At 39.7% G+C, this 26,031-nt stretch overlaps 1 protein-coding gene across 1 annotated transcript in view; it reads left to right on the top strand.

The window, feature by feature from the left end:
• CFAP47 (cilia and flagella associated protein 47) overlaps nucleotides 1–26,031 on the top strand; it is a 596,979-nt gene that overhangs the window by 260,512 nt on the left and 310,436 nt on the right. Inside the window, exons 46-48 of the mRNA XM_087871295.1 lie at nucleotides 4,396–4,589; nucleotides 10,047–10,190; nucleotides 21,628–21,801. Coding sequence (XP_087727421.1) covers nucleotides 4,396–4,589; nucleotides 10,047–10,190; nucleotides 21,628–21,801 — 512 coding nt within the window. The remainder of the gene's footprint in view (nucleotides 1–4,395; nucleotides 4,590–10,046; nucleotides 10,191–21,627; nucleotides 21,802–26,031) is intronic.

A 26,031-nucleotide genomic window follows, 5' to 3' on the forward strand; every position in this document is an offset into this window, starting at 1 on the left:
TGAAATATATTCCCCCTTATCCATTTTTATTCTATCACTATTAATCCCAGTGTAATCATCTTTTTTATTCTGTCACTGTTAATCCCAGTGTAATCATCTTTTTTATTCTGTCACTGTTAATCCCAGTGTAATCATCTTTTTTATTCTGTCACTGTTAATCCCAGTGTAATCATCTTTCTTATTCTGTCACTGTTAATCCCAGTGTAATCTTCTTTTTTATTCTGTCACTGTTAATCCCAGTGTAATCATCTTTTTTATTCTGTCACTGTTAATCCCAGTGTAATCAACTTTTTTATTCTGTCACTGTTAATCCCAGTGTAATCATCTTTTTTATTCTGTCACTGTTATTCTCAGTGTAATCATCTGTATCTTCATTTTCATTCATTTCCTTTCCAATTCTCCATGTTATCAATTTAAAAGGCAAGGGTTTTTAAATTTATTATTCCTTTGCATATAATTCAAATTCAAAGTCCATGTAGTGTCTCTTTTTTCTTTTTTCTTTTTTTCTTTCCAGATAGTGTCCAATTCAAACATTAATTTGAGCTATTCCAATTTCAGTCTTTGTTCTCTCTGCTCGTCTTGCAATCACGTTCTAGTTATATAAACAAAACACTCCTACAGTATTTTCAGAATTTTCTCACGATGATATAAATAAGCTTAGTATGATACTTTCTTTCCACCAACAGATGTCTCTCTCCAATTCACAAATCCTCCAGCCAGAAAATATTCCTTTGTAAATCCACAAAAATGATTATTTCCTCTTCTCCGAATTAAATCCTTTTGTTGTTTAAAGAATACTTCTCTATCTCCTTTTTTCTTGTCTTGTTTTAATTTCATCCAAATCCAGTTTTAAGTCCTGGTGAAAGGTTCCTTTTAAGGCTTTAATTTTGGTTTTAAAGTTCCTTTTTTTCCTTCGCTTAATTTCCCGAGTGCCAATTAGCCGCTAACTAGTCATTGGGACTTCTTTCAAGCTTTTAAAAGTTTTTTCTTCCTACCTGTGAGATGACCAATTACTCACCCGGTAACAATACTCTGTTCAATCTCGACTCTTGCTCACATCTTAATCCGGTTGCCCCATTTTGTAGCAGACATAATGGCTGCCTCCCCCAACGTTGGGTCAAAGAGCTGTCTCTGACCTTCCGAGGAGCTTGCCTGCTCATCTTTGGTCTTTCGAGACACCTCTCTCTCTCCCCTGTCCCTCCAAGATGGTTCCGGTCCGAAGACCTCCCAACAGCGGTTTGTTTGGCTGGGTTTTTGCGAAGCCCATCAGAGCTTCACTATTTCCCAGCCAGTATCACCGCGATGCTTCCGGTTCCTCTCTGCTGAACATCATTGTTAAATTGGGACACTAACTCCAGTTCCAAGCACAGTGAGTTGGTGCTTCTGTTTGGCTCATAACAGATAGACAGAGACACAATCAGAGCCCCCTATGGAGCATTTACTCAACTCAAGGTAGTCTTTTACCTACATATCTATTCCGTGAGTCTTGATTTGATCGGTAGAAGTTGCAGTTTTAGTCAGATCTTACAAATCCAGAGGTATTCTTTTACTATCTAGTTCTAGTTTTCTTTCATAATTCAGGTTATTGGATACCAATTGGATGAACTGATTTCAGCCTTGCAAGATAGTCCAGATAAGAAACACATCCAGATGAACTAATCCTACTTTATTGTAAGAATCTGGCAAGCCTGAAAGTATTTCTGGTCTCGTTATTTTAGTCTCTAAAAACTAGTAGGATCCTTTCTAAAACTTTTCCTAGGTTTTCACCCCATCTGCAGACTGAGCTGTCTATTATCAGCCATGGTGGCACAGTGGTTAGAATGCAGTATTGCAGGCTACTTTTGCTGGCTGCTGGCTGCCTGCAGTTTGGTGTAGGAGTCTGCAGTCTGCATATGTGCAGGGATTTTCCTATCTTGGATGGCAAACCTCAGATAAGGAAGGTTACTTGCACGTAAGCGCCAGGAAATGACATTAGAAGATAAAGACCCTAACTCTGTAAACAAGGAGGAGGAACAGGAGGAGAGGAAGTGGGATGTGTGTTAGATTTTAATTATAGCTAAATATTAGAAGTGCTTAAGCAAAGCAGTAATGATTAACCTATGATTTAAATTACCTGGAAGATTCTGTGAGCCAATGATATTCTGCAAAGTACGCTGTAACTTGAAAGTAACAAACTATATAATGTTACTATGTAAGACAATAAAGTTACCACATATTTCCTCAACCTCTCTGTGTGTGGTCATTTACAACAGTTTGGCAGTTCGAATCTCACTGGCTCACTTAGCCTTCCATTCTTCCGAGGTCAGTAAAATGAGGACCCAGATTGTTGGGGACAATATGCTGACTCTGTAAACCGCTTAGAGAGGGCTGTAAAGCACTGTTAAGTGGTATATATATATATATGAAGTGGTACAGGGGTGGGTTCTAACCGGCTTTACTACTGGTTCTCTTTGTGCACGCACTTTGCGCGTGATCGCCTCTTCGATCGCAGTATATATGATAAGACTGTTATCAGACTGTAGGCTGTGAATCTTCCTCCTTCCTCCCAAGGCCATTTCCATATACCATTACAACTGGATAGTTACATGACTACAGGACTATCTGGGTAGTCCCAGTCAAATAAATTTGTGTATTTATTTTTTCAATGTATAACTTGCCCAGTTGTCCACATGGCTCTAGGTGATGTATAACAAGGAATAAAATTCCAGTACTAGTGTAGAGGTATACTCTCCTATACTGAGGTCTGTTAAAAAACCCCACTATTTTAGGGCTTTCCTAAATAGACAAGCACAGCTACAGAAATGACACCTCTCTGAGGCCCCAAAATTTACATAAATTTAATTATGAGACATGAAGTATGCTCCTTCTAAGTTTAGAGCAATGGTGCAGGAACCTAATCTTGTTTTTTTCTCAATAGTTTCTGATGCTGAGGCAGAAAATGCTAACTTTTCCTGCTGGTGATTTACCTAGTCTAGTAAACTTGTTTCTGATTCATAGAACAAATATAAAAAAATGGCTCATCTTTATATTTGTCTTCTGGATATAAATAATTGTTAAAGGAAATGTGTACCTTAACACCTTTTTTCTCAATGAACAAATTATAATTTGCTTATATCGATCAATAAGGTATTTTTCAGTACAGGTTTTCCATAACATTAATATGACTTGTTAGTTTTTTTTCCTATACTGTAATGCTGCTATCTCCAGTGAGACCATTTTCACAAAAGCATTTCAAGTCATTGTTTATATTTTTGTAATTGGATAATTGTACATTGAACTACATGGTGCTGAGATCCTAATTTTTTCATGGTCTTAATTATGAATAGAAATCCCATTAATGTATGCTATTAAGCAAACTTTTCAGTCTCAAAGTCCATATAAATTCCTTGCTGCATTTTGGTAGCTTTGTATATACATCCTACTCAGTGGTGGGATTCAGGTAATTTAACAACCGGTTCTCTGCCCTAATGATTTCTTCCAACAACCAGTGTGCCAAACTGCTCAGAAAGTTAACAACCGGTTGTTCCAAAGTGGTACGAATTGGCTGAATCCCACCACTGATCCTACCTCTACAGCAGAACTTAATCACTGCAACCATATTATTTGTGTCTTCCCTCTTCCCAGCTATTGTGATTTCTACCTTTGGATCACCACTGTCATTTTTGAAACAGGAATCTAATGGTATATTTTCCGCTGATTAAGTCATTGTGCTGGTATTTGATTGATATTCAGAGAAATTGGTCAAATGTGCTTTATGCAAGAAATCTTTTTATGTTCAAATATTGATTAGGATTTCACTAAACAATATTATTATATTAGCCTCAGTCTACAACAACTTATACTGATAATCATTGATTTACAATTGTTTAATGATGGTTTGAAGTTATAGTGGCTTCAGAAGAAGCTTCTTATGATCCATTCTGGGCCTTACAGCTGTTTCACCACAACATATGATTACAATTTGGGTGCTTGGCAACTAGCTCACATTTATGACAATTGCAATGTCCTGTGGTCAGGTGATCATGATTTGCAACCTTCTCAGCAGTCTTCCAAGCAAAATCAATTGAGGAAGCCAGCTTAGGTTAATAATCACCTGATTTGGTTAACTACCGTGGTAAATTCTAGTCCCAATTATGGTAGTAAGTTGAGGACTACCTGTAACAATAAACATAAAGGAGCATTGGAAAACAACAGTAAAATCTGTTAAGACTAATTTCAACAGTATTCTGCATATTCAAATTGTGACTTTGAATATCTGTCAAATTTTGTTCCATTTTCATATATTCCAGCGAGATCCATAAGGTACATCTAAAGTGCACTTCTAATAAAGTTTCATGCATTCCAGAAATGTTTATGCTTAAGTATGGAATTTAAAAGCACTTTTTCCCTCTACAGAAGATGATACAATTGAACTTCCTCTAACATTTAAGCCCTGGTATGCTGGCCGATATCCTTGCCATATCCTTCTCGAGTCTAAATATGATGTCCGCCTCTTTAAGATAGAATGTGTAGTGAACACTGATACCTTTGAGGCTGAACTAGAGTTTGTAACTCCAGCATATCAAGCAGCGATACAGGACATTCCAATAGTATGTCTTTTTTTACTTTATAAAAGTTAAATATGGCTTATATTAAATAAATTAAATATTATTGCAGTTAAGATACTATTCTGGAAAATTAATAAACTAAAATACAATTATGTTACACATTTTAAAGCTTTTTCCTATAATTAGTACTTAGTTAAGGGAGTTAACTAACATGTTTATTGTAGCAGCAGGAGGAAACTTTTATCTCTTTTCTTTATTGCATTCAAAACATAAACTGTCTGATTTTAACTAAACTGTGAAATCATTCTAGCAATATATTGATTTATTTATTGTATAATTCACTCCAATATAGATTTATTCAAACCATATATTTTCTATGAGTTTAAACTTTTAATTCTCATTCATGTTGTTTCTAATCACATTTCAGCACATCTAACTATACAATATTTTATATCAGCTCCTCTCCCCTTTCTTCTGTCAATATAAGATGTTAACATCTTTCAGAGTAAATATTTTTGTTATTTTACCAATTACAAGAAAAATAACTTAGCAGTTTATGTAAAAGTAAAAATATCCAAAATCATGTTTACCCCAAAATAAGACCCGATATTATTTTCTTTTGGGCTTGAAAATAAGCACTCAGGCTTATTTTGGGGAGGTCTTATGTTTTTTAAGTGCAGGAGACAGCAAGCACGGGGGCTAATGGAAGTGGGAGCACGGCTACCACTGGCCCCGCCTTTTCCATCTCACTGTCTGCTTGCCTGCGGCTGCAACGGACCAAACTCTAGGCCTCCTTGGTGCAACGCAAATACTGTTAATTCTGAGCATGGAGGCAGAGGTGGGGGGAGAAGACAGGCACTGTGGACATACTGTGCAGCTTCCTGACTCACAGGAGGCTCGCGGGAGGCTTGTGCGATGGCACCGGCAGCAGGTGGAGCAGGCAGAGGCATGGGGAATGGGGGAGGCAGGCGATCCCAATGCCCTGTGAGGGCACCTGTTTGGCATGGCCTCAGCCAAGCCAAGAGATGGTGGGACAGAACAGGTGGCGCATTGGGATCACTTCTGCCTCTACCCTCCCCTTTGCAAGCATACAAAGCTTTGAGTCTCCATCATTTCTCCAGAGCAAATCGCTCTGTTCCCAAGCACCCAATAGGTGACCAAAAACTTTTTGCCAAGATGGAGAAATGACGGAGACTCAAAGATTCATGTCCTTGCAAAGGTAACGCTTTGAAACAGAGCGATTAGGTCCATTTCAAAGTGTCCCCTTTGCAAGCACACAAAGCTGTCAGCGTTTCAACGCTGGCATAGAGAGCAGAGGAGAGCGAGAGATAAACTCTGAAACTTTTGCCTGCCAAATCCCTTTGAAGTCGGGTTGTCGTGGAAATGAGGGGAGGGGGCACATTCCTGGGAGATGATGAGAAAAGGAGTCTGAAGAATGACTTGGAAGATAGCCAATGAGAAGCAGAGATTTGGGGATCGGAAAGGGAGGGATTGGGGGGCAAAAGGTCAGTCTTGTCCGTGCGGAGTCATGATCCGGTGTGCTCAATTAAAGAAAGATTTCCTTAAAGATTGGCAGACTACCAAGACCTAGCACAGGTATTTAGCAAGACCGAGTGCGACGTCCTACCTCCCCACCGCGATTCCGACTGTGCCATCGAAATCATCCCTGGGGTGAAACTTCCTAAACTTAAATTGTATGCTATGACGCCCCGTGAAATGCAAGAAATGCGGAACTACATAGACAAAAACCTACGAAGGGGCTTCATCGAGCCAGTCAAACCACAGGTCGCGGCACCGGTCCTCTTCAAAGAGAAGAAAGATGGCTCTATGCGTCTGGTAGTTGACTTTCGGGGATCAATGCAGTCTGCATACACAACTTATACCCCCTCCCCCTCATGAAGGACATGCTAGCCCACCTGGCCAAGGGGAAGATTTTCACCAAACTAGACCTCCGCAAAGCCTACTACCGAGTGCGCATCAGGGAAGGAGACAAGTGGAAGACAGCGTTCAACTGTCCCCTGGGAAGTTACCAATTCAAGGTGATGCCATTTGGGCTACAGGGAGCCCCAGCCGTGTTCATGCAATTGATAAACGAAGTTCTGCATGACCACCTGTACAAAGGGGTCCTCGTTTACCTAGATGACATTCTTATTTACACAGAGACCATAGACGAACACATACCCCTCGTACTCAAAGTGCTGGAAAAACTGCTGAAAGTGAACCTCTATGTCAAACTGTCAAAATGCAAGTTCCACCGATCGCGTCTGGACTATTTAGGTTACCGAGTGTCAAACGAGGGGATAGAGATGGACCCGGCTAAAGTACAATCAGTCCTAGACTGGCGACCCCCGTGCACCCGCAGGCAACTACAAAGCTTCCTGGGGTTCGCAAAGTTCTACAGGCAATTCATCCCCTCCTTTGCAAGAATTGCCAAACCTCTGACGGACCTCCTAAAGACAGGAAGTCCGACAATGAAACCCCGCCCGGGACAGCCTCTACAATGGGACTCGGCCTGCCAACAGGCATTCGAGACACTAAAACAAATGTTTGCAAAAGAACCGGTCTTGAAGCATCCTGACCCCGAACAACCCTTCGTCATCCAAGCAGATGCCAGCGATGTAGCAGTAGGGGCAGTCCTACTCTAAAAGAACAGTCGGGGACCTGCAACCTTGCGCCTAAACATCCCGCAAACTCACCAACACAGAAAGACGATGGGCGGCATGGGAGAAGGAAGCGTTCGTGGTGAGATGGACGCTATTAACCTGGTGACACCTGCTAGAAGGAGGCCAGACACCGTTCGAGGTCTGCACTGACCACAAAAACCTAGAGGCTCTCAAGACCCCACGGAAGTTATCGCCCAGGCAAGTCCGGTGGGCCCAATACTTCAATCGTTTCAACTTCGAGCTGAAGCACATCCCGGGGGGAAGAACTTTCTGGCCGATGCCCTCTCCCGAATGCCTCAATACAACAGTGAACATGAGCAGATAGTGAATCCCATCATCCCTTCTGCCCAAGGAGTGGGCCAAGTAACCACCAGATGGCAGCATCAAGACCAGTAGGGCCAGCCCACGAGTGACCTAATGACAAGGCTCAAGGCAGAAACATTGGCAGACCCCTGGTTCCGAGACAATCAACATCTCTTGACAAAGAGAGATGGCCTAGCATGGAGAGGGATGAAACTTTATGTCCCAGACACCTTGCGCACCTTAATCCTCAAGAGAAGTCACGACGTTAAACCAGCGGGACATTTTGGCTTCCTAAAGACTCTGCACTTAGCTCGGAGACAGTTTTGGTGGCCCCACATGAGAAAAGACGTGGACAACTATGTAAAAAGTTGTACCATCTGTGCCACGATGAAAACCCGACCAGGAAGGCCCCCGGGGCTGCTGCAGCCAGTAGCTGAACCGTCAAGGCCATGGGAGGAGATTGCTATGGACTTCATAGTCGAACTGCCGAGGAGCAGCGGAAGCATGGTGATCTGGACTGTAATAGACTTGTTATCCAAACAGGCACATTTCATACCCTGCAGCTGACTACCCTCAGCCCGCCAATTGGCCAAACTGTTCGTAAAACACATCTACCGCCTGCACGGAGTACCCAGAATAATCATCTCTGTTCAAGGGGTCCAGTTTACAGCGAAGTTCTGGAGGGAATTCCTTCGATCCATAGGATCATCCCAAGGCCTCAGCTCAGCGTTTCACCCGAGCACCAATGGGGGGGCAGAGAGATTGAATGCCATGATAGAGCAGTACCTGAGGTGCTACATTGACTACCAACAATCGAACTGGGCGGACCTCTTATAGTTTGCTGAGGTCGCATATAACAATGCTGTCCACAGTAGTACAGGACTAACCCCATTTAAGATAGTGAGCAGCATCGATTTCGTCCCCATGCCAGAGTACCTGAGGGAGCCTCCTTCCTCAGTTACTTTGACTGAATGGATGACAATGCTAAGAGAAACCTGGGAGAATGTCAAGAGGGCGTTAGACAAGGCAGCACGGTCTTATAAGAAACAAGCAGATAAGCACCGAGACCCCCCAGAGACCGTTCCAAGTGGGGGAAAAGATCTACCTCTCCACCAAGTACTTGAGACTCAGACTCCCGACCAGAAAACTGGTGCCGAAATTCATAGGGCCATTTCCAATAGTAAAAGTAATCAACCCGGTTACAGTACAATTGCAGTTGCCCCGGTTACTAGGGAGGATACACCCCGTTTTTCACAGTGCCTCCTGAAGCCTGTGGTAGGGTCAACTTTAAGGCCGGTGCCACGTGATCCCCCAGGGCCCTTAATTGTTGGAGGCCAGACCCACTATGAAGTACAGCGAGTTCTCGATTCGAGGTGGCACAGAAGGCACCTCCAGTACTTAATTAAGTGGAAGGGCTACCCCTTGTCAGAAGCTTCCTGGGTGAAGAGCACAAACATCCAAGCTGACTGCCTCATAGCTAAATTCCATGCAGATCACCCGGACAAGCCAGGAGGGGGTGGGGTAACCCCTTGGAGGGGATGAAGTACTAAATTTGTTATTTATTTCACGCAGGCCCCGCTGGGAGAGTGAAGGGAGAGGGGCCGGATGTCAGCGTTTCAACGCTGGCATAGAGAGCAGAGGAGAGCGAGAGATAAACTCTGAAACTTTTGCCTGCCAAATCCCTTTGAAGTCGGGTTGTCGTGGAAATGAGGGGAGGGGGCACATTCCTGGGAGATGACGAGAAAAGGAGTCTGAAGAATGACTTGGAAGATAGCCAATGAGAAGCAGAGATTTGGGGATCGGAAAGAGAGGGATTGGGGGGCAAAAGGTCAGTCTTGTCCGCGCGGAGTCATGATCTGGTGGCTGTGCTCAATTAAAAAAAGATTTCCTTAAAGATTGGCAGTTTGGAAATTCATTTAATTTTGAGATGGCATCGCAGTCTGACAAAAGCTTTGTCTCCGTCTGGGTGAAAAGTGAACAGCAGAGCCAGGCAGAGGCAGAGGCGATCCCAATGTGCCATCCACTCCGTCCCACCATTTCTCAGCTTACCTGCGGCTTCGCTGAACAAACACCTGCATGGGGCATCAGGATTGCCTACCTCCCCCATGCCTCTGCCTCTGCCAACTGTCAGTGCCACCACTCAAGCCTCCCATGAGTCAGGCAGCCACCCAGCACATCCAGATCACCTGTCTTCTCCCCTCCCCCTCCTCTTCCTCCATGCTCGGAATTAACAGTATTTGTGCTGCGCCAAGGCGCTGGTGGACTGCAGCTAGACACCATGGCCCCCATGCGCTTGCTGCCTCTCATGCTGGTAATGCCCATCCCCTGGGCTTATTTTTGGGGTAGGGCTTATATTAGGTCCACCCCAAAAAATCAGGCTAGGGCTTGTTTTCGGGGTGAGTCTTATTTTCAGGGAAACACGGTAAGTATCTTATTAATTCAAATATTGAATTGAGATTTTTCCCTTTCCCCCATTCTGTGCTGTTCTTAATGTCTTGCACCTCATAAAATATTGACTGCTTTCATGTTTTAGACTAATCTGAGTCAACAAGATTGGAAGCTTAAAGCAGATTTAAAAGGATACTGTTTTTATGGTCCTCCTGTTATATATGTAGTCCCTGGTGAAACAAGTATGTATCCTCTCATGTTCAAGTCAACTGTTGAATGTGTAACTATGGTAAGAAATTAAAACATCACTTGTCTATTTTTGGTCCTCTGGCATGATATTCATTTGCACTTATGACAAGAGTATTTCAATTGTATAGGCATCATACACTAATAGTGATTTATAAAGCAGACTAAAGTAGCATTCAATTTGTAAATATATGTAAGCATACATAAAAAAATCTAAACTCAGAGCTTATAAAATGCTTTCTACAGCCATAGCTATTTCAGTTTTATCTTTTAATCATTCACTAAATTATTATCTCCTTGATTACATTAACACAGAAAGATAATCCAGAATTTCAGGAATCAACATACAGCATTGACAAGCTATGTACTGATATAGCACATACATGAATATTCACTTGATTCTCCAATTCTCAAATAAAGCTAAAATAACCAGAAATTCAGAGTTTATGTATTATCTGAACTGTGGCTCTTAAATTTCTTATGTATCTTTTGCTACAATTCATTCTTGTTTCTTATGAGTTTTGGAATAGTAATATATATAGTTTATACTTTCTTTTGTACTATAGTAATATTGATCAAATAACATTATAAGCTATGCTTATATAATAATATTGATTTTTATGCTTAATTATATGCTTAACTGAAGGCACTTAGGATATTGTATGATATGTATTGTATATATAAGGAATTTGGTTAGATGACCTCTAAGCTTGATCTAATTCTGTATTGCAATAGTTGTCAGCAGGGGTGAAATGCTACCGGTTCGGACCGGTTCGGCCGATCTGGTAGCGATGACGGCCAGTGGTTTGGAGAACTGCTAGCGATGGCAGCTCGAGGCTTTGCCCAGAAGCCATTAAAACCAGGAAGTAACCTGTTTTTTGAGCCTTTGCGCATGTGCAGAGAGTCCAAGCATGTGTGAACTCCTGGTTGGCCCCAGCCCCGCCTGCCTGGGCGGTTCTCTGCCTTCGCAAACTAGCCATGGGCGTGTGAAAGGCAGGCAAGCAAGCATGTTGGGATCACCTGGCCATGTTGAAGGGAGCTAACTTGCCTTCTGAGATCCAGTCCCACATCCAGCCCTTGATGGGAGACATGCAACTTCCGGTCCGGCCTGGCCAGTGGGTGGACAGCCAGCCTTTGGGGGAGATGCAGCTGCTGCACTGGAGCCAAGAGAGGCAGTGGTGGTGGCATTGCATGTGCAGCCCCGGAACATCCGCCCTCTCTCCTGGAGCGCCGCTGCCACCCCAGAGCTTGCCTTTGCCTCTGCAGCCCACTGGCCCCTCTTGCCCTTCTCTTTCTGGGCGCAACGTTTCTGCTTGTTGGGCCACTTCCCCGAAGCCGGCAGCTCCATGGCCAGCTGCTTTGCTTTTTCCCTCTTGAAGCTCTTGGGAGGCTTGCACAGCAGCACTGGCATGGGGGAGACAGGCCCCATGCTCGTGCTTGTTCGGTGCAGCTGCAGGCAAGGCAAGAGACAGTGGGATGAAGGGGCTGGTGCATTGGGATCACCTCTGCCTCCCCCATGCCTCTGCCTCCACCTTCTGCTGGTGCCACCATGCAAGCCTCCCATGAGGAAAAAGAGGGAAAAAGCAAAGCGGCTGGCTACGGAGCTGCCAGCATTGGAAAGTGGCCCAACAGGCAGAACTGACGCGCCCAGTAAGAGATGGGCGAAAATCATTCTGCGCTGAAACAGAGGCATTCCAAACCTTCAGTGGATCCCAGGATTGCAACGCTGAAGGTTTTGAATGGAGCTTTTTTCGCGAACAGCAGGAAAATGGGGAGGGGATTTTCCTGCCTACCATCCATTCATCAAGCTCAGCATAGATTGAGGGAAGAATGGTAGGCAGGATAATCCCCCTTCCCGAAAAATTTTGGGTGCAGGTGGAGGTGGTGTCACTGAAGCGGGTCCTCTTCTCTCATCAGTTGGTGGGGCAGCTGTGCTCAGCTGAGGGCCACCAGAGGGAGGCGGGGAATCTGAATGAGGGCAGTGCTTCTGGCAAGAAGGCCCTTTGGCCACTTCTCACATGAGGAGACGGGTGCTACCTGGATGTCTTGGGAGCAAGGGGGAATAAAGAGGCCACCTGGCAGGCCATAGATTCATTCACTGACTTGCTTTGCTTTCCTGCCTCTGCTCTTGCAAGCTGCCTTTTTTCTTCCCAGCTCCCCTCATCCCAGAAGCACTCCCCTCTCTGCTAGTAGACGCTTCCTTCTCCCTCTCCTCCTCGCTGCTGGGCAATCCTGTCTGAAGAAGGGGGCAGCTAACTTTTTAAAAAGGATTTTTAATGAAACCTCCAATGCAGCAGCCAAGATCCAATCCTGAGGCAAAAAAACCAGCTCTCCCCTCTCCACCTGGCGCGTCTGCTTCGTCTTGCTAAATCGGGCCTAGAGCCTGGGGGAGGATGAGAAATTTAATGGGCAGAGGGGGGAAAGGACGGACAGGCAGCAGAACGAGGTTCATGAAGTAAACCGTCTTAGCTTGGACCAGCAAAAGGTGGCAGGCAGCGGCAGCAGAGAAAACAGAGGACAACTGGAGAGATGGCACAGTGCTTGGCCATCCAGGCCTCAAAGAAAAGTTTGCTTCATGTGTATTTCTCTTTAGCCAGGTTCTTCCTATGTAAACCAAGATTTTTATGCAGCCCTAGTTCAGTGAAATCACAATCCACTAGTTTCTAGGCTTTTTTTTCAGGCAGCCAGCAAGCACCCTGCTGCCCATTGGAGAAAGAGAAATACATATAAAGGCCTACAAAAAGAAAAGAAAACAAATACTGTACCTTTACAGGGAGGATACATGGGATGAAGGTGTAGCTAACTGATGAGGACTAATAAGTCCGAAATAGATCTATCTTAGTCTCCTTAGTCTCCCAATGGGCAGTAGGGTGCTTGCTGGCTGCCTGAAAAAAGCCTAGAAACTAGTGGATTGTGATTTCACTGAACTAGGGCTGCATAAAAATCTTGGTTTACGTAGGAAGAATTTGGCTAAAGGGAAATACACACACACACACACACACACAGTATATAAATATACACATACATACATATTTTATTTTTATTTTTAAACAAACACTTAATCATCAGTGTAACACCTGGGTACAAAAATTTTTGTGTCATCATATTCAACATTTATTATCATTTCTTAGTACATATTTATCTTATGTATTACAATATATTTTTTTAATGTATTACAATATATTTAACGTATTACAATATATTTTTCCCATCTTTCTTATTTTTACATTGTCTATTGTCTATTGTCTATATTCAGTCTCTTTCCATTGATAAAATTGCCCCCATATGTTGTAATACTGCGATTCTTCCTTCCCTAATTGCTAATGTTAATTTACTCATTTCTGCACATTCTAATATTTTCTTAATTAGCTCTCCCTTTGTAGGATTTTTTTCTGCTTTCCAATTTTGTGCAAATACCATTCTTGTTGCTGTTATTACATTTATAATCAAATATATATTTTCTTTACTAAATTACCGGTAAGATACCCAACAGAAACAGCTCCGGTTTAAGATCAATGTGTTGCTGTATCATTTTCTCTAACCATATTCAAATTTTTGCCCAATAATTTCTCGCTTCTGGACATGTCCACCACATGTGATATTACGATCCCAATGTCTGATGGCATTTCCAACATTTAGTTGATTTATCTTTGAATATTTTTGCCAATCTTTCCGGTGACATGTGCTATCTATAAAATATTTTATACAAATTCTCTTTATATGCTGTAGCCATTGTTAATTTGTAATTTCTTTCCCATAATTGCTGCCATTTATCTAATTCTATTGTATATCCAAAATTTTTTGCCCATGCTATCATTGTTTTTTTTACTTGTCCTTCTTCTAATTTAACTCCAAGTAAATATAGAATTTTTAAATCATTTTCTCATCTGTTCCTGTGAGTATCTCATCCAATTCTGTCATCTCCAAGTAAAAACCATATAACTTTGCATCTTTTTCATATCTCGATTGTATTTGCAGTTGTGTATATCACTCCATAACAATCCCTTGTTCTGCTAGTTCTTGTTTTGTTTTGTTTCCCCCTTTTCTGATAAAATATCTTTATATCTGATAATATTCCCTATATTAATAATATTTGGACGAACTAATGCTTCCATTGTTGGAAGCCATGTTGGTATTTTCAAATAATGTTTTTCTCTAACCTTCTCCCATACTAATAATAAAACATTCCTTACATAATGTCTTTGAAAATAGCTATATTTCCCGTTCCATAAAAAAGAATGCCAACCTAATTGGAGGGAATGCTAACCCTCCAAAGTCAATAACCTTGTATTTCTTAATACATCCATTCCTTCATCCATGATAATGCTGCTGCTTGATAGTATAATTCCCAGTTTGGTAGTCCAAATCCTCCCCTTGCATCTTGTAATATTTTCATATTGATTCTCGCTTTTTCCCCCTGCCATATAAATTTAAGTATCATTCTATTCAGGTCTTCAAAATATTTCCCCCCCAGTTTTATCGGTATTGTTTGAAATAAAAACAACAATCTAGGTAATACATTCATCTTAATTACTGCTAGTCTTCCCATTAATGATAATTGCAATTTTTTCCATCTCTCCAAATCATCTCGATTTGTCCTTTCAATTTATAGTAATTATCTTCTTTAATCTTTACACACCTTGCTGTGGTTAAAACCAGGAAGTAATGACACCCGGGCGGGTGGGTGGAGCTTTGCTCTGCTATTGCTACCAGATCGCCGAACCAACGGCCAAGATCGCTACCGGACTGGACGATCCGGTCCGATCCGGGAGCATTTCACCCCTGGTCTGAGTCCTACTTCTTGAGCTCCTCTAAAATAAACACTAGATCATCTGCAAATGGTTGTAGTTTGTATTCTTCTTTTTTTATTTTCATCCCTTTTATCTCTTCATTTTGTCTTATATTTCTATTTAGCACCTCTAATGTCAACACAAATAGCAATGGGGATAGAGGACATCCCTGCCTTGTTCCTTTCATAATATTAACCTTCTCTGTCATATCTCCATTTATTATCACCTTTGCAGATTGCTTACTATAAATTGCCTCAATCATATTTATAAATCTTCCCCCAAAGTCCATAGTCTGCAATTGTTTTATCATAAATTGCCAGTTCACATTATCAAAAGCCTTCTGTGTGTCGAGAAACATCAATGCCATTTGCTTTTCTGAGTGTACTTCATAATATTCCATAGTATTTAAGATTGTCCTCATATTGTCTCTGATCTGTCTCTTTGGTAAGAAACCATTTTGATTAGTGTGAATAAATTCATTTAACAATCTCTTCAATCTATTTGCCATTATTGATGTAAATATTTTATAATCTGCATTTAACAAGGAGATTGGTCTATAATTTTTAACTTGTTGTAAGTCTGTGTCTTCTTTCGGTATAAAAGTAATATATGCCTCTATCCAAGAGTTGCGTATTTTTGCATTTACTAAAAGTTCATTAAATACTTCCAACATTGTATTGCTAATTACGTCTTGTAATATTTTGTACAACTCTGCTGGCAAACCATCTGGACCCGGCGTTTTACCATTCTTTTGTTTTTTTAATCCCCCTCTGTTAATTCCATCATCGTTATTCTTTCTTCCAAAGCTTTCTTGTATTTTTCTGGTATTTTAGATAATTCAGACTTTTCAAAGTATCTTCTCTTCAGATATTATTTCTTGTTTATAGAGTTTCTCATAGTATTTCTGTACTATTTTATTCTTTTGCTCATTTCGATAGCAAAAAGTTCCTTCCTCATCCATCTCTCTCCTTTTTCATTTTATAAGACAACCATCTAACTGACTTATTAGCATTTTCAAAAAAGTTTTGTTTGGACATCTTTATTTTATTTGCCAATTCCTCTTTTTCAGTTAAATTCATTTCATGTTTTTTCAAATCCATCTGATTTTTAATCCTTTTTTAAAAAATTATTTTGCATATCTTTTTGTAATTCTATCTCTAACTTCTTGTATTCCTCTTCCAATTTTTTTGAGATTGTCTTTTCTTTTTATTTCTTTTTCCCAAATAAGTCATTGCCAACCCTCGAATGTATGCTTTCACTGTATCCCACACATTTTGCAGTGAGGTATCTTCCTTTTTGTTTTCCCTGAAAAATAAAACCAATTCTTTCTCCATATATTGTTGAAATTCTTTTTCATTTAATATTGTTTGATTCAAAGTCCATCTTAATCTCTTTCTTTGTCCCTTCCATGTGATTGTAATCGGGTTATGATCTGCCCAAATGCTTGCTTCAATATTTATATTTTGCACATTAACTAATAAATCAATTGACATCCACATCATATCTATTCTGGACCATGACCTATGTCTATTTGAATAAAATGTATACTGTTTCTCCTTCAAATGCCTTTCTCTCCAGGCATCTTGAATGCCTAGTTCCTCTACCATTGTAAAAAAAGCTTTTGGAAGAGTTTTTCTAGGCTTTTTGTTAATCTTTGTTGTCTTATAGTCCAAATCAACTTCTCTTATCGCATTAAAGTCTCCCATCATGCAGATATTTTCATACTCAAATTCTATTATTTTCCTATGTAATTTTCCATAAAATTTTTCTTGATTTTCATTCGTTGCATACATTGCCACCAAGAGTATTTGTTTATAATTCAATGTTACTTCCACCATAAGGATCCTCCCTTCTTCATCAGTAAATATTTGTTTAGGTTCTAATTTCTTTTTAATATATAATACTATACCTCTTTTACTTTGATGTGTCAATGCAGAAAATAATTCTCCCAATTTTGGATATTCCAGTAGTTTTTCGTGTTGTTGTCTAATATGAACTTCTTGTAAACATATTAAGTCCATTTTTAGTTTTCCCAATTAATTAAGATTTCTTTTCCTTTTTATTGCCAAATTAAATCGATTAATATTTATTGATATTGCTTTTATTTCTTCTTCCATACTTATTACTAGTTTTTGCCGATCTTGTCGTTCTTAACTCTCTTTGATCTTTAGGGTCTTTTAACCTTGCTCCTTCTTTTTTTTGCTCTTTCTTCTTGTTCTCTTGCCATCTCTCTTTTTTGTTCTTCTTTTTCTTTCACCGCTTCTTCCTGAGCTCTTCCCTTTTCTTGAAACCCCAAATATTGCTCATAAAATAGTTCCACTTTCTCTATAGAGTCTAATCTATGTCTTTGCTCCTGCCAGAACACCAATATTCCTTCTGGTATTAACCATCTGAAGTTTACTCCTTTTTTAATTAGACCTTTTGTATTCTCTTCTCAAATCTCTTACCCTTCCGGGTATCTGTTTCAACACCACTATCTCTCTACCTTTACATTTTATAGGAGTATTCCTTGCTATCTGTAATATTTCTGTTTTTATTGCTTTCTTGGTGAACCTTACATGCACCTCCTTTGGTAGTTTATTTCTCATTGCATATCTTGTATGTACTCTAAATATCTCGTCAATCCCATTTAATATCTTTTCTTTGGTTTCCTCCATTGTTTCCGCCAATATATCTGCAATAACTTCAGCCAGATTCTCCCCCTTTTCTTCTATATTTTGAAAACTTAGATAATAATCTGTATGATCCATTTCAAGGGAAATAATTGTCTTTTCCTGATTTTTGTCAATTGTTGTAAGTCTGTCATCCATCTCTCCCACTATTTTTTCTGTTGATTCTGCTTTTACTTCCACTTTTTGTATTCTTTCTTCATTCTTTCCAATCATCCCCTTGTCATCTTTAAGTTCCCCTTCTACTTTTTCCATTCTCTCATCCAATTTACTTATTCTCTCTTTGAGATCTTCATGTAAGGCCTGTATCATGTTTTTTAATTCTAATTTCATGGCCATAGTGTCCAATGTTCTTCGAGCCGCAGGGCTTGAAATTGTAGCTGTGGAAGGTAACTGTGTTGTTGTCTTCTTCATCTTGTTGCATCTTAACACTGTAATCCACCAGGTTTGTAATCCAAGTACATCTTTGATTTATAATCCAAATATCTAATCCCCCCCGCTGGATTGGTTAGCCAAAAAAAAAAAACCAAGGGGAAAAAAAAGAAAAATAACAAAAATAAAAGATGACAAGGTCAATCAACCCAAAAACCAAAAATGCAAGGGAGGAAGAAAAGAAAACCAAATAAAAACCAAAACCTCCAAAACTTCTCACTCTTCAGGTTCTTCTTATCTTAATCCAAATTTTAGAACATCCAGAAAAGCAACCAGTCAAAAGGAAAAACAATAAAAAAAGGGGGAAAAATTATCCATAAACATAAAAAGACCAAAAAGAAAAATGCAATCCCGACTCTGATTCCAAAATAAAAAATAAAAAAGAAGTAACGAAAAATCAACTATTAGAGCAGAACAAAAAAAAATTGTTAAGAGTTAACAAATAAAATCTCAAACCAGAAACAAAGAAAAAAAAATCTCGCAGTCAAGGCTATATGCAAAGTGTCAACAATCTTTCTTATGCTTCTTCTTGCACAAACTTCAAAAGGCAGCTTGTGTTAAGGATAACACTCTCAATATGCAGCTCTCCACCAGGCACACCAGTTCCTTGTCAGTTCCACCAAGAATCTCAAGGTCAGTCCTCTTATTCAGCTTATTCAGTTTGTATGAAACAATGTCTTTTCACTGGTGCCTCAAGATGGTGCTGCAATTCACTTTCACTCAAGGGAAAAAGGAAAAGTTTTGTAACGATAGCTCATTCAATCATTTCAACTCAATTTCCATTTCAAAGGTTTAAAAATACTCCTTCAGGCTTTCTGCTCTAATTCCCTTGTTTCCCAAATCAATTCTACTAATTCATTCAATTTTCTTCTTCCATTTGGGCCAATCCACTTTCTTCGCTGCTAAGTTGCCGGAGGCAGAGAGCTGACACACACCCACTCTCCCCTCCTCTCCTTGTGCCATTTCCTTCTCTTCAAACTATTTCCAGGTGTTTATGAAACAAAACATATATTTAAAAGTGTTTAAAAAGCAAGCTTCTCACCCAGATGATTCCACTTCCTTTACTTCTCCGCTTCAGATGTAGCCGCCCCAGCTTTGTAGCAGCTCTCAATGGCTGCTTTCTCAGCCATCCAGTTGAGAAGCTTCTTCCGACCAGCCAGGGAATTTACGGCTTCCCTGTGCTTGCCAGTCTGTGCCTCTCTCGTTCACTGTCCCTACAGGACAGCTTTGGCCAAACAAGACCCCCAGATGGCTGTGATATTGACAATCTTTCAGGAGCCCCTGAAGAAAGCGTCGTTTCGCTGTGGATGCTGGCCATGCCCCTCCGACCTCCTGCCTTTCTAAAGGGACACCTCCCCACCCACCACCCTGCTTGCTCCCTTATGTTTCCACCGCAGTCCCACCCTTTGCCGGCTCGGCTCGCTTACCTCCACCCCGTTTCCCCTCCTTCAGAGTAAGGGGCCTCTTGTGAGGACAAGGCCTAGGAAGGGAGGCTTCATGTGGCCAGTAATTGCCTTCCAGGTTCAATTTAGGGTGCTGGTAATTACCTATAAAGCCTTTCATGGCATGGAACTAGATTATTTGAGGGATTGTCTCTCTCTTGTTATGTGTACCTGTTCAACAAATCCATCAGGAGAGAATAGGACATTAATGTTGGGCCAATCTAATATGGGATGGGGAGAGATGGTCGAAAGGCCAGACACCACAAAAGAATGCTCTGTTCCTTGTTCTGCCAGATAACATTCCATAACTGGGAAGAGACATCTGGCAGAACCCAGAAAAAGAGCCCAGATATTAGATTGGCCCCAACATTAGTGTCTTTTTGCAAAGGCTTAAAGGTGTGGGGATCCAGATGTATTATATAGCCTATGTGGTAACTTAATTGCTGTTTGTGGTTTTTGTAAATCAGCTGCTCTTTGTACTTGTATAGTTTTTATATAATTTTTAATTCCTGCTAGATGCTAAGAATCATGAATTTGAATGGGCAACAGCCATATAAATTGAAATAATAAAGAAGCTTATCTGCTCTGAAAATACTAAGGAGGTCATTCTTGGGTGTAGGATTACCTGGAAATCTTAGGTTTATAGGCTGGGTTTCTATGGATGTGTCTGTAATAGTAAGATTGGTGAGCATATTCATAATATAAGGGGGAAAAAACAGAATGCATAAGTGAAAGTACACTTTCCTTTCTCACTTTTAAGTAACTCTCTGTTCTGAAGCAAGGTCCCCCCCAAACGGGTTTCTCCCTGATAACCTTCTGAAAGGACTTGGAAGCCTGATATTCTCCTAAGCTTTAGGCTAGGCTGATAGATTCCTGTTTTAGAGAGCCATTTGTATGTTACTGGGATTTCCATCTTCTAGCTATCTTGAATAAGTAGTTCTCGATTTACCACCATTCTTTTAGCAACTGTTCAAAGTTACAATGGCACTGAATAAAGTGTCTTATGACTGATCCTCACACTGACAACCATCACAGGATCCCCATGATCAAATGTGCTGCTCCATTCACCCACATGTCACTATTGGTTTAGAGAGAGCTTTATTTTGTTTTTTCCCCAGCAGTTGTGTTTCAGGTTTCAGCTCATTCACAGCTGCTAGATTAGAACAGCAATTTGGCTTGAGACCAAGTAGGTTACAAAGAAATGAACATATGGCAAATTCAAAACAGTCTCAGAAATACAGGCTTTGCCTGGGTAGTTTCAAAAGAGAAGCCAAAATCCAATCAGAGATTTGGAATCTCCCATTAAGTTTGTCAGCCAGTCCAATGGTCAGAATTCAGGGTTTACAAGTAGAATTCACAGGAACAGCCCAGGACAGGAGTTCAGAGGGTCATTTCAAGCGAAGCCAGCCACGAACAAGCCCCAGACTAAACTTCCAGGCAATGGCCAATTAGTCCATCAAACAGATAACCAGCTGCTCAAACAGGGTCCAAAACATGAACACAGAGTTTCCTGACAACTTAAACTAAATCCATTGCAGCGTCTCACAAGCAAACATCTGGCCATGACCCACACATGTTGCTTCTAGCAACGCCTCCCTCTGCTGCCATGCTAAATAGCTCCGGTTGCAGCCCATCAAGAGGGGCAAGGCCTTTTCCCCAGCAATCTGGCAGACCTCTGCGTCTCTGCCCTGCGTACTCTGGCATTCAATATGGCAGGCAGCTTCTCCCACTCTTCCTTACTGGACTGCAAGTTCTCCCCAGCTGACCCTGTTCTGCTGGCAGTTCAGGGTCAGTAATTCCTGACATGCCAGGAACGATCTCATTCTCCCTTGAAGCCTCTGAGGAAGATGTGGAGGAGTCATCGTCCACAGGAGACATCACATCAAGTGATCAAAATTTGGGCAAACAAAATCATATGATTTACTTAACAATCATGGCAAAAAAAGGTTGTAAAATCAAACACAACTCATTTAACAATCACCTCACTTAGCAACAGAAGATCTCAGTTGTAGTTGTAAATTGAGGAGTATCTGTAATTTGGAGGAGGGGATTAATTTTTATTATTTTCTTATTTATTTTCTTTTTTTATTTTGCAAAAATGTTTTTGCCCTAATAATAAATGTTCCATTTCTTTTCTATTATCACAGGGACAGCTTACTTTACAAAATGAAGCAGATGGTACGGATCATATCTTTCTCTTGAAAGGGATTGCAACAAAACCATTGGCGCTGGATCATATTAAGCTAGATTGCCAAGTTAAACAAACTATACAGAAGGTCATAATGGTGCCAAATTTTACCAAGAATGAATTGATATATAAGGTTTGAATTGATATATAATGTCAGTTTGAAAGAGACTATAATTGTTTTACAGAATGATTAGTCTTAAGAAATGCACAGCGAAACCTCAATGTAACAGACCCTCTTTAGGCAGACTTTGGATGCAGGAACCAAATTACTCCAGACATTCCCCTGAAATAATACATGTATGTTGCTTGTGACATAGTCTAAATAAATAAATGAATTGGTAAATTTACACTGCTTTTATATCATTCAAGCTGATTTGTATCATGATATCATTTGCAAATGATGCAAATAACTTCATTTACATGATCTGTGCAATGATATTATTATAGAAATGATATAAAGCACTATCAGTGATATAATATATGAAGCATTGGGCTTTCAGAAATAAAAAGTATTACATTCACCCAACTAGTTTGAGATTCTTTTGATCTTTATTATTAGTTAAACCGTTTTCCATTTTGTGATCCTTAATACGCGCAGAGTAGTAAAATAACAGAAACAAAATTTAGTATTTTTCTCTCTTTTCATAATATCTTCTCAAAATCAGAAGATCTGTCTTCAAAATCAAAAATAAGAAATGCTTCAATTGAGTATTTGTGTTTCTTTTTAATACTTTTACTATTAAATGCAAGAATTAGTTTGTTTTAGTGGTTAAGGCATCAGGCTAGAAATCAGGAGACAATGAGTTTTAATCCCACCTACAAAGCCAACTGAGTAAGCTTGGGCCAGTCACTCTTTCTTATCCCTAGGAAATACACAACGAGAAACCAGTTCTGGAATCTTGCCAAGACAGCATGCGAGGATTTTTCCAGGAAGTCACCAAGAATCAACATTGACTCGAAGGCACACCCACACCCACACCCGTGCACACCCACAAACACACACCCCGCCAAAACCAAAACTTATTCAATGCATCTTTAACAAAACATTTATATTCTTCCAATTAGTGAGCAGTTTTAACATACCATATTTTTCGGAGTATAAGACGCTCCAGATGCACGTACCTTTTTTGGTGAGGAAAACAAGAAAAAGAAATCTGCCTCTGCCTACCAGCAATTTTGCCTCGTTGCAGCAAACAGCAAATAGTCTGCTTTACTTTCATTTTCGTTTTCAGCATAGCTTGATTAGCACAAGAAAAAAAAATCTGCTCCCAGCAATTTACCTCCTTGGAGAGGAGAGGCCAGTGCAAAACAGCTGAGAGCGAAACAGCTGAGAGTTGTGAGGCTGATCCAGTCAACTTGTGCTAATTAGGCTGTGCTAAAACTGAAATGAGCTGTTTCTTCTTGTTGCTTGCTGCAAGGAGGTAAACTGCTGGGAGGCAGAGGCCAAAAGGTGGGGGCCAGTGGGTGGGCGGGGTTACATTCGGTGTATAAGACGCATCTAAATTTTCACCCCTTTTTAGGGGGAAAAAAGGTGCGTCTTATATTCCGAAAAATACGGTAGTTATTCTCTACGAACTCAAGTAATTCTCAATTAGATATAATTTTTGATATTTTAAAGGTGCTAGTATGTTCCAAAGATTAAATAATTGCAGGGCATAGCCACCAGCTTTAGAATGGTTGTTGATTATCAATCTGGTATATGGCACAGAGTTTGGTCCTTGGCATAAGATACTCCAGAATTTTAAATTCAATGAAGTTGCCTTCAGATTGTCTTCTTACCACTTCTACTCCATGTTTATTTTTATTTTTTTTAAAAAAGTTTTTTATTTTAAACATAGTTAAAAAGACATACATAGACATACAACATATACATGAATCTTAATTTCTTTTTCAGCTACTTAACAGTGATCCATTTCTTATTATATATAAATATTTACAGATATTATAATGTTAACTTATTCAGCCTTTTTCTCCTATTATATTTCATTTCTGCTAACATGTTAATTGATCTATCACATTTTTCTCTTTCCCTTCTTCATTCCTTTAATTTATTTCCTTATTTTTCAGCCATTCATACCAATTATTCCACACTTTATAGTATTTGGTTTCCTCTTTCCCCTGAATTTCTTTAGTTAGTTTATCCAGTTCTGCGCATTCCAAAATCTTTTTAATTATATCCTTATCTGGTGGTAATTCTTCTTCCAGTATTGCGCATATATAATACGTGCTGCTGTCAATATATGTAGTATGAGATACTGTGTTTCTTTAGTATAATTTTCTATTGATATCCCTAATAGAAACTGTTCAGGTTTTCCCTCTATTGAATTCTGGATTATTTCTTCGATCCAATTTTTAATTTTCTTCCAAAAAATTTTCGCCACCAGGCATGTCCACCATTGGTGAAAGAATGTTCCATAACTAATCTTACACTTCCAGGATTTTGGAGAATTGCTGGGGAACATTTTCGCTATTCTAGCTGGTGGAAGATGCCATCTGTGAAACATTTTCATCTAGTTTTCCTTGTATGCGGTTGAGATTGTTAATTTCATATTTGTTTTCCACATCTTTTCCCACTTCTCCAACTCTATCGGATAATTAAAATTTTGGGCCCATTTGATCATCGTTCCTTTCACGGTTTCCTCTTCCAGTTTATACCGTAATAGAAATTTGTATATTTTACTAATTAGTTTTTGTTCATTCTTTAACAGAATTTTATCAAGGTCGGTTAGTTCTACTCTAATTTGATCCGTTTTCCTCTCCTCAATATATTTTGATCTTATTTGTAGGTATGACCACCATTGTATTTCCCTACCTAAGTCCTGTTCCAATTCGTGTTTTGCTTTTAGAGTTCCCCCTTCATTAACAATATCCCTATATCTAATAATTTTGGACCAGTCTACTAAATTTGGGTGTGTTAATATTTCTTCTGGAGAGATCCAGGACGGTACTCCTATATAGTGATGTTTCTTAATTTTGTTCCAAATTGTTAAGAGTGAGTTTCTAATTACATGTCTTTTGAAGTATCCAGGTGTGTTCTGTTCCCCACCCCCATAGAAATGCGTGTCACCCTACATGAAGATCGTGTCCCTCTAATATTAAGAGTCTTTTATTTTCTAATTCTATCCACTCCTTTATCCAGACTAAGCCAGCTGCTTGGTAATAGGTCTCCCAGTCCGGGAAAGCTATTCCTCCTCTGTCTCTTGTGCCTTGTAATACTTTTAATCTAATTCTTAATCTCTATTGCTGAGCACATTGTAAGCCGCCCTGAGTCTTCGGAGAAGGGCGGCATATAAATCAAATTAAAAAAAAAAAAATTCTGGCTTTCTTCCCTTGCCAAATAAATTTTGTAGTCATTCTGTTTAATAAATAAATAAATAAAAATTTCCATTCTAATCGGTATAACCTGGAAGAGGAATAAAATTTTGGGCAAGATACTCATTTTTATTGCTGCCACTCTTCCTGTCCATGAAATTTGCAGTTTTGTCCAATTTTCCAAATCCTTCTCAATTTGCCAAACCAATTTATCATAATTTTCTTTTTTGATTGATGAGCTTCTTGCGGTCAGCCAGATTCCCAAATATTTTATTTTTTTGGTAGTTTGTATATCCAGTCTTTTCTAATTCTATCTCCTGTTCTTTTGTAAAGTTTTTAGTTAATAATTTTGATTTATTTTGATTTATTTTTAAGCCCACCACTGCACCGAATTCCTCTACTTTTCTGATCAATTTAGGGCCTGATTTTAGCGGGTCTTCAATTATAAAAACCATATCGTCTGCATAGGCTTGAATTTTATACTCCTCATTCTTAATTCTCAAACCTTTAATCTCTTGATCTTCCCTGATTCTATTTAAGAGTGGTTCCAGTGATAGGATAAAAAGAAATGGGGAGAGTGGACAACCTTGTCTTACTCCCTTTGTTATCTCAAATCCCTCCGTCGTGTCTTGGTTAAACATTACTTTTGCTGTTTGTTTTGAATATATTTTTTTCAACCATTTTTCCAAATTTTTGTCCAAATTCCATTTTCCTTATCAGTTTTGTCATAAATTTCCAGTTCAGATTGTCGAAAGCTTTTTGTGCATCAAGGAAAACCAGTGAAATTTGCTTCTCTGAGTGTATTTCGTAATACTCTAATATGTCAACTATCATACGTGTATTATTTTTAATTTGGCGTCGTGGTAAAAATCCGCTTTGGTCCGGATAAATATGCTTATTCAGAATCGTTTTTAGTCTTTCCGCAATTATTGACATGAATGTTTTATAATCAGAATTCAATAGAGAGATAGGCCTGTAGTTTTGTATTAGTTGTTGGTCCAAATCTTCCTTGTGTATAAGTGTAATTAATGCCTCTGACCATGATTTCGGA

Source organism: Pantherophis guttatus, chromosome 5 (genome assembly GCF_059756535.1).
Source record: "Pantherophis guttatus breed Tessera chromosome 5, ASM5975653v1, whole genome shotgun sequence".
NCBI lineage: Eukaryota > Metazoa > Chordata > Lepidosauria > Squamata > Colubridae > Pantherophis > Pantherophis guttatus.